The sequence below is a fragment of the Protobothrops mucrosquamatus genome, unplaced genomic scaffold, assembly GCF_001527695.2.
Source record: "Protobothrops mucrosquamatus isolate PMUCROS unplaced genomic scaffold, P.Mucros_1.0 scaffold1771, whole genome shotgun sequence".
In the NCBI taxonomy this organism is placed as follows: domain Eukaryota; kingdom Metazoa; phylum Chordata; class Lepidosauria; order Squamata; family Viperidae; genus Protobothrops; species Protobothrops mucrosquamatus.
The window spans coordinates 551,350-561,349 of NW_015387909.1; the positions used below are offsets into that span (position 1 = coordinate 551,350).

Here is a 10,000-nt window from a genome sequence, read left to right on the forward strand (position 1 = left end):
GGCGATAGTTGGCCAACTCGTCTGGGTCCAGGGAAGGCTTCTTGAGGAGGGGCCTCACCACGGCCTCCTTTAGGGCCGCCGGGAAGACACCCTCCCGCAGAGAAGCGTTAACAATTCCCTGGAACCAGGCTCGTGTCCCCTCCCGAGCTGCCAGTACCAGCCAGGAGGGACACGGATCTAATAAACATGTGGTTGCATTTAGCTTTGAAGCCAATTGATTATTGTTAAATCAGAGATTCCGCAAAGGATGCAAGTTTGGTAAGATGTCACCTATAGGTGTGGCATATTCTTCAGTTCACATTCTGAAACAGGTTGAATCAGGGTCACTGTATGAGCATCCCAACTTAACAGCTCATTGTTTCTGCAGGTGGTACTACCTAGTCAACCTTGCAAACCGGTCAGTCCTAGAGGAGATCAACCCTGACTGCTCTTTAGAAGGCCAGATCCTGAAGTTGAAACTCAAGTACTTTGGCCACCTAATGAGAAGGAAGGACTCACTGGAGAAGAGCCTAATGCTGGGAAAGATGGAGGGCAATAGAAGAATGGGATGACAGAGAATGAGGTGGCTGGATGGAGTCACTGCAGCAGTAGGTATGAGCTTAAATGGACTCCAGAAGATGGTAGAGGACAGGAAGGCCTGGAGGAACGTTGTCCATGGGGTTGCGATGGGTCGGACACGACTTCTTAACTAACAACAATAACAAGAAGATAAATTGAGGAGTAGAAAAAACATTCTAAAAAAAAAAGTAATTGTGGGCCTGTCTCTGAAGTTACCAGAAGCTGAGACTTATTCAAAGGAGAATTTCCATTCTATCGTGCAAAGTCCAGTCTATTTAGTTTAGCACAAGATTGTGTAACCCACCAACTGTAAGTTGTAACATTTTGTTTCTGCATCCCAAACAATTTGAATCTGTATCAAGAATATTTTGTTGACAAGCTTCCTTCCTTCCTTCCTTCCTTCCTCCTTCCCTCCCTCCCTCCCTCCCTTCTTGGAAGAGTAAATCCTCTAGTGGAGAAACTGCTTCAGTTTTCCAGTTTCAGCCTTAAAAGTTCACCAAAACACACTGAGCTGGCCCACCTATTTGAGGGCCAGTTTTAGCTTATTTTGTTCACTTGGGGAGGATTTAAGGGTAAACATGAGAGAAAATGCCAAATTCCCTTCCCACCTTAAAAATCCAGAAAATAAGACATTTGGGCTTTTCAGGTGAGTTGCATGCTTAATTCCTATTTAATGTTATGTATGCTTGAAAGACATGGATGGCCTCCAGTGCTGCTTAGAGGGGTGGACGGCTGGTAGTCAATTTGCCAAGGTGGCACCAACAGATACACTCACAGACGCCATCTTGACTTTTTTGAACTTCTTCTGGCAGATGCTGTCCTAAATAGAGGGAGTGGTCATTAAACAGGAATGGCATTAAGCGAGTAGCCTTCAGCAGCTCCAGGTTTTCGCTTCTCACTTTCATCCCCAGGCTACCTTTTCAAGAGGCAATTGGACTTTCTTTGTTTTACCTTGAAGTTGTTTCACTTCACATCAAAGAAGCTTCTTCAGTTCTTCTTCTTCCGAAGCTTCTTGGATGAGAAGCGAAACATTTTCAACGAAAAACAAATAAAGCCCAGTTGCCTCTTGAAAAAGCACCTTTGGGACAAATATGACCTGGATGACTGAGCATTTCCATAGACCAGTAGTTCTCAACCTTTTTAATGCAGCGACCCCCAACCGGTCGTAAGTCGAGGACTAAACCGGTCGTAAGTCGAGGACTAAACCGGTCGTAAGTCGAGGACTAAACCGGTCATAAGTCGAGGACTACCCAACCGGTCGTAAGTCGAGAACTTTCCCTGCCCAGGAGCACCGTGCATGCGTGGTTCCGCCCCCTGCGCCGGCCGAGGTGTAGCTGGCAAGCGGCAGAGACGGAGCAGGCCGACCACCAGCTGGCCCAGCTCAAGGGAGGTAAGGCACCCGCCGGAAAAGGGGAAAAAATGGCTGACAGCCTTGCTTGGCGACCCCCGTGAAATGGTCAATCGACCCCAAATGGGGTCGCGACCCATAGGTTGAGAACCGCTGCCATAGACCAAGGGTAGGCAACCTTGCCTCTTTTATGACTCGTGGACTTCAACTCCCAGAATTCCTGAGCCAGCATGGCTCAGCTTGGAAACCTCTCCCTTTCCCCTCAGCGTGGCTGGCTCAGGAATTCTGGGAGTTGAAGTCCACGAGTCATAAAAGAGCCAAGGTTGCCTACCCCTGCCATAGACATTTCTCACGTTCATGTTAGAGATTTTAACTCCCTGTTGAAGGACTCCACGCACCCCTAATACTTTGAAAGCAGTAGCGCCAACAGAATGAAGGTTTCTCCGTACAAAGAACACTTCGATGTATCAACATCATTCCAGAACATGATTGTTAGCTCTTCCGTTAGCAGTTTGTCCTTTTTTATTTTGAAGAGCATAATGGTCAGAATTAAAATTCATCACTTCCCTTCCGACCACACAAAAATGTCATAAATTGCAGCAATAAATTACCGCTATGGGTTGCTGTGAAATTAACACTTATATATGGGAAATAAAACTGAAAATTTATAGTGGCAATCAATCTGCTTTAATGTATGTAACTTCATCATCTGTTTTATTTACTTTCTGTCCTGCTCTTCCCCTTCCCTAACAAAACCCCTTTTTTCAGGAACTGCAAAATTGAAAGGCAAAATGGCTTGTTATGAATGATATTCTAGGCATTGCAAAAAATGCCACATTACAAGAACCATTAAGGGATGTAAGGCTATTGATTAATGAAGACTGCAGGAAGGTGGAAAAAATATCATTGCCACCCGAGTAACGGCTGGGGGCATAAGCATCGAAGCTTAAGATCTGTAATATATCAATAATATAATTAAGGGCGCCTTTTCTAAACTCACACTCTCCAGTGATACTGAAAATGTTCAATTTCCACTGCGGGAAGACACAACATTTGGACAAAGCTACATATGGAATTTACATGGCCGGAATTTCAGTACAAAGGGAAGCTGCATACCCAACATATAAAGATTAAAACAGTGCTGGAACTACCGTACCTAAATGCTAGCAAATATAATAAAATCTATTTGTATGAGAAGGGAGCTCATAACCCATTATCAAGGAAACATACCATAATTTAATAAAGGAGAATATTTGTAGCTCAGGGTTGAAATGAAGAGTCTTTGGTGCTCTCTGAGCTTGCTTGTTTTCTTGCAGACGTTTCATTACCCAAACTAGGTAACATCATCAGTGCTATCTAGTTTGGGTAATGAAACATCTGCAAGAAAAATAAGCAAGCTCAGAGAGCACCAAGGTCCCCTCGAAACATAGTCCTTAATTTGAAATAGCACACATTTAAAACGTTTACTTAATTCTACTTGCAAACTCTGAAATAATTACTAATGCATTTTAGACCAGATTTTCTCAGAGGCGTTTACTCTTCCTTTTTTCAATTTCTTCAAATATTCCTGAGTTTTGAAGTGCGGTCTGTGTGATAGAACTACCCAGAAAAATTTATATATATATATATCATTGATATTTGTTAATATTCCTTGCTTCGTGCTTTGTATGAAGGATTTTCTATATCTTCTGTACATATACATAATCAAATACTTATTAAAGCATTTCAAATATTGTAGGCAAGTATTTGGTTTCAGAAAATTACTGACCTTCGCATTTCTGTTCTGAATTATGGTTTATTTGACCTAAAAGTAGAATAGGATTTGTTTTACATATTTACATAGTACATATAACACGTTTTCTGAAGACAATTGTCACTGTATGTGATACCCCATAGAAACGAACAAAATAAGCCTCTGTTTTCAGACACTGGAATCCAGATTATAACCACGGGCAAACTGGCAAGTCTGGATTCATTTATTATGTAAAGCAGTGTTTCTCAACCTTGACAATTTTAAGGCATGTGGACTTCAACTCCCAGAATTCCACAGCCAGCAATGCTGGCTGTGGAATTCTGGGAGTTGAAGTCCACATGCCTTAAAATTGTCAAGGTTGAGAAACACTGATGTAAAGGCAATTTATTTTTACTTTGGTTTCTAAGACGAAAAAAATGACATTTCAGTTAAGAAGTGTTTTTGATGGTGAAGGGATATTTTATAGCACCTACCAGGGTTATGTAGGTGCCCTTAGAAAACTCCAGTACAATCTGATTTTAAGTTTAAGGAGTTTGCATGTCATCTGTAAAAGAAATAACATTTTTCTGTTCAAATCTGAATAAAAGCTCCATGCAGTTTTAAATGACAAGCTGTGGTTTGGAAGTTTGGAAGAAAGCTGAACTGGCAAAGATTTCTAATGGCCAATGCTTTATCTAAGTGATGTTACCGCATTAAGAATGAAAAGATGTGATACTGGTGCTCAAAGCCACAGTATGCCAGTTGGGAAACTCCAACCACAATTTTGATCATTAAATCATGATGAGAAAATGATTGTTTGCTAAAGATGTCTACAATGAACCAAGAGAAGGGGAATGAAGACCGAGATAGAGTGATGAAGAAGGATGGAAAGAGATACAATAGATTTTAAATGTCCATCTCTATATATGGAAATAACTCAAGTGAATAATATAAACAATATGCAATAGCTGTCCAATTTTTTAAAAAATCCAGAGGCTTGCTTTTAACTGGAAGTAACCCTGATATGTCTGCTACTGCATCCTGATATTTCTGCTACTTACACCATTTTAATAGTTTCACTAAAGTCATATGTCTCTGTATAATGATTGATCTGTAAATTACACAGTGACTGTGAATGTACAGCATATGACCATATTAACAAGAGAACAGGCAAGGGCAATTACAACACTCAATAGCCAGCATTACACCATCCACTAAAACAGAGGCCCCCAACCTTTTGGGCACCAGGGACCGCTTCCCTGGAGAGAGGTTTTTCCGCGGACTGGAGGGGGCGTGGTTTTGCATGCTGCCTGCATCCTGTGATGGGGCTTTGCTTGTTTGCGCGGCCTGGTTTCTGGCATGCTGTGGACCGGTGGCGGTCCACGGACCGGGGGTTGGGGACCCCTGCACTAAACCCTAAATTGGGGTTAACAATATATAGGTAGTCCTCATCTTACAACAGTTCATTTAGTGACTGTTCAAACTTACAATGGCACTGAAAAAAGTGACATATGATCGTTTTTCACACAACCGTTGCAGCATACCCATGATCACATGGTCAAAATTCAGATGTTTGGCATCTGACTCATATTTATGATGGTTGCAATATCCTGAGATCATGTGATCCCCTTTTGTGACCTTCTGACAAGCAAAGTCAACGGGGAAGCCAGATTCACTTAACAATCATGTTACTAACTTAACAACTGCAGTGATTCACTTAACAACTGTGGCAAGAAAGGTCGGGGCAAAACTCACTTAACAAATATCTCACTTAGCAACAGAAATTTTGGGCTCAATTGTAGTCATATATCGAGGACTACCTATATAGTACACATGTACACGTAACATGCTATGCTTACTAAAAGAAGCCATAATAACTTGATAGTTAAGAAAATGTCTAAGTTTTTTATGATATTCTGAACCACAAACTACCCCGTAAATTAAATTCCAATGCTGTAAAGTCAATAATTTTCCTTTAGAATCTCATACTAACCAATGCAAAACCTCTTTTGGAGCCTGGATATTTGAAAAAAAAGACATACATCTATTTGCCTTCCAATTATAAAGTCCGGTCAGAAAAGGCTGAACTTTTATTTAAAAGGCTTAAGCAAGGTTCATTTCAGGAAAAAAAATGTTTTCCATGCAAAGATGTCTAATCGCATCACAGCAAAAAAGTTTTTCAGTCAGCTAAACATCAAATAAAGCAGATTTAGGTCCACAACAATGCACCCAACAAATGTATATTTCATGTGATTTCCTGATTATTTTTTTCACTTTTATGCATAATTAATTGGAAAACCTAATTTAACAGTGACAAAGTAGGCACCAAAGTATCACCCAATATTTCTATAGGTGACCATTATGTATATGCCACAATCATTCCCATTAATGCGAGATATTTGAATTAGTATTATTCTTTCCTTAACACAAACAACAAATAGCACTACGACAAATTCAACTACAGTTTGAATAATAAAAATGTCAACACCTGTATGTGCATCAAGGAAAAAAACCCTAATGCTAGATTAAATTGTCAAATTAAGAAATCCCTAGTTACGGACTGAAAAAATTGGCCAAATCTTCCCAAATTAACATTGATGGGAAAATCTGAACCATGTACAAAAACAATTGTTAATCAATTAATATTAGATGCAAACAACAAATACGCCTGGAACTGCGTCTACTTTGAAAATTATTAAAAGGTCAGTGGAAACATTTTCCATTGAAAATAATATGGGGAACAATTCAGATATGACAATAGCTCCATCTATGTTATGGCTTGCAAGCCAAGCTTCAGAAATATGTGTGAATCTGTCACATAGTTTTGCGTCATCTTGTTTTAATATTCCTGCTTCCTGAAAACTAACCACAAATAACCGTGAACCTTCTCTGAAGCAGAAGAAGAACAAAGACAGTTGAACGAAAAAATGCATATACGCAAACAAAACCTTCCACAACACCTATAAAGCAATTCTTGATAATGTGAAAAACAAGGAAGTATTTCCTACCGGTTTTGGTGTTGATGACAAAAAAGTTTTGGGGGTTTCCACTTGTAATCCTGTATGTTAATTTTTCAGTCGTGCTGGAATCAGGATCTTGTGCTTGTATCTGAATGACTGAAACATCCTTCGGCGAATTTTCCAAAACAGACGGATAATAAATGGGTTCGGAAGTCATGGGTGCATTGTCATTTACGTCTTCAATTTCAATGTAGACCTCAATGGTGGTATAAAGTGGAACAACTCCCCGGTCTGCTGCATACACAGTTAGCCAGTAGGATTGAGTAGTCTCTCGATCAAGGATATCACCTGTGTATATAACTCCTGCAGAAAGAAAAGAGAAATATATATATATATATATATATATATATATATATGGAATTGCAGAAAACGGCAATGAATATTTCAAAGGCATTTGTGAGCAAACATTTTGGAAGCCATACAGATAGTCCTTGATTTATGGCTAATGGCTTAGCAACCATTTTAAAGTTACAACAGATCCCACAGCTATTTATAAACTGGTTTTAAAGTTCTGAGGCCCACCTCCCGGTGGTCATGTGATCACATTTTGGGCTCTTGGCAACCAGATTTACAATATTTTCTTCCCCCCCCCCCCAAAAAAAACAGTTTACTTCCGGTTTCTAGCAAAAAGCACTTATTGGGTATAATCTGTACAGTTAACAATCGTGATGATCATTTAACAACCACTGCAGAGGTACTGTCACACGGGGACCTGCTTAATGACTGTCACAATGTATATGTGTAATTTTAGTTGCAGGTCAAGGAATAGCAATAGCAATAGCACTTAGACTTGTATTATGAAATTGGATGCTTGAATCCAGTTACTAAACTGATTATTTCAAATTGATGTGCAAAACTGGACTTTACTGCAGTAAAAGGATTCTGGGACCATTATCTCTTCTACGTCTGTGTTTTGCCCTGAGCATCTTTCTATCAGGCTAATCCACCAATCTCGCAGTGGAAGATTGTGTTCCTACTTAGTAAGAGTCTTCCTACTCCTACCATTTTTGTTCTAATTTTCAGAACAAAGACCTTCAGAAATCACGGTTTGGAGACCCATGAATTATAAGTATCCCACAAGCCACCAATTGTTCACTTCTTATTTGAGCTAAAGATCAGTATTTATCAGCCTCCCCAAATCTACTTCTACTAAGTATCTTTTGTAACCCATCCTAATGCCTGAGCTAAGCTGTCAATTTCATCTTAAACTACTCTGGTCAAAATACTGTATATTCCACGTGAAATAGAAAACCCAATGACTTCTTCACAGTCTCTGATCACAAGATCCCTGATTCAAGTCTTGGATCAGTGCATCAGTAACACACAGGTCTGCAACTGATTTTGCACATCTGAAATAGTACGTTGGGAAGACTTCCGGAGACAGAAGGAAGAGAATGGTCAGATAAGAGACAGCATAACCCTGAGCTGTACAGTAGGTAGGGCAAGAGGCTCTGCAGGGACCCTACCTGCTTTCTTGAGACAGTGGGAGAACTGTAATTTCAGACTTGCAAGATTCTGTTAATGTTGTTATTGTTCAGTAGCTACGTTGTGTCTGACTCTTTGTGACCCCATGAACCGCAGCATGCCAGGCCCCTATTCTCCATGGTCTCCCTCTGTAAATGTAGCTTTACAGTATTTGTAAATGTTTCCTGTGTGGTCTATTTGGAAAGGCTGAAAATGTCAGTGCAAAAACTTGGTTCTGAGAACTACAGCCTTAGCAGTAATATTTCCATAACCGAAACCCCTTTCCCAAAGAGCAAATTTGTATTCCAATAAGACACACATATTTTAGCAGACCACATCGCCTTCTAACTTGGATATTCTCACCCAGCCACCCATAATGCTCAATCACTTCCATTCCCACCTAACTGCACATACTGACTCCTTCCCATACACCACATCCACTTATAATCCCACCCCCTCACCAACACACTTTTGGCTTCTTCTCTTTCTCACCATGTGTCTTCTCTCTTTTATCTCCCCTACCCCAATTCCCTGCCTTTTGTTTCAAAAACTCTATGTTAGGGAACAGTGCAAATGGGAATACAGATTTGGGTTTTTATGGGTCTCAAAAAAAATCAGTTTTAAAAAAATAACATAATTGCCCAGAATATCCCTTTATGTCCCCAGTTAAAGCTGAATTGAAAAGTGAAGCACAGATTTTATTTTTTGTCATACAGGTAGTCCTTGACTTACAACCTTTCATTTAGTGACTGTTCTAAATGTTTTTCAACAGAAGTGAAAAAAGTGACTTAGGACCATTTTTTTCACACTTATAATGGTTGTAGCATCCCTGGGTCACATGATCAAAAATCAGGTGCTTGGCAACTGGGTCATATTTATGATGGTTGCAGTATCCTTGGATCATGTGATCATCTTTTGCTAACTGTGACACGCAAAGCCAATGGGGAAGATTCACTTAACAACCGTGTTACTAATTTAACTATTGCAGCAATTCACTTAACAACTGTGGCCAGAAAGGTCGTAAAATGAGGCAACACTTAACAACTGTCTTGCTTAGCAACAGAAATCTGGGGCTCAATTGTGGTGGTCAGTAGAGAACTACCTGTATATCTCTGGAAAAACTCTACCATGTTGATGTGCTTTACAAATACTCTGAAAAAACAACAGAGTCCACTTGTACTTGATTCAGACACAATGTGCTCCTATTCACAAGTTCAGAACACTCTTAAGACTCCTGGCAATGTTCCAATGTAGCTTTCATGCATGGTAGGAAATTGAGCACTGTGTGATTTGTTCCCTGCTTTATAAGCTGTTTCTTCCAAACTTCCCACTGTACATTTCTTTCAGTGCATTAAGGACGCCGTAAATGAATTCTTCTAGCCAGATTTAATTATTTGTATTCCCTCCTGATAAGAGCTTGAAATTATAGTAATCTACAATTTCCTTTGCTAAGCAAAATGTTTTTAAGTGAGTTGGGTACAATTTTGCAGCCTTTTTTCTGTCATGGTTGTTAAGTGAATTGTGCAGTTGTTAAGGGAATGTGGCTTTGCTTGCAGGGAGGTTAGACTAGGATCAAATGACCCCGGAATCCTGCAACCTTTGTAAATACATACCAATTGCCAAGCACCCAAATTTTAATGACATGATCATGGAAATGCTGTGATGGTCATAAGTGCAAGGACTGGTCATAAGTCACTTTTTTCAGTGCTTTTGTAACATCAAATAGTTGCTAAACGAATGGTTGTAACTGGGGAACTAGCTATAGAACACCAGTAGTGAGAACAAAAGGCAAAATTTAGGCCAAAAGCCAAAACCAAGAAGTATTCAATAAGCAGACTGACATATTAAAGTACACCAGGATCCTAAATATGTGAATAT

At 39.8% G+C, this 10,000-nt stretch overlaps 1 protein-coding gene across 1 annotated transcript in view; it reads right to left on the reverse strand.

The window, feature by feature from the left end:
- The window catches only part of FAT3 (FAT atypical cadherin 3), a 285,051-nt gene extending 275,799 nt beyond the window's left edge, over positions 1-9,252 (reverse strand). The window contains exons 1-2 of the mRNA XM_029285492.1: positions 9,225-9,252; positions 6,647-6,961 (exon numbers count right to left, since the gene is read on the reverse strand). Coding sequence (XP_029141325.1) covers positions 6,647-6,961; positions 9,225-9,252 — 343 coding nt within the window. The remainder of the gene's footprint in view (positions 1-6,646; positions 6,962-9,224) is intronic.
- Between the last annotated feature and the right edge of the window lie 748 nt (positions 9,253-10,000).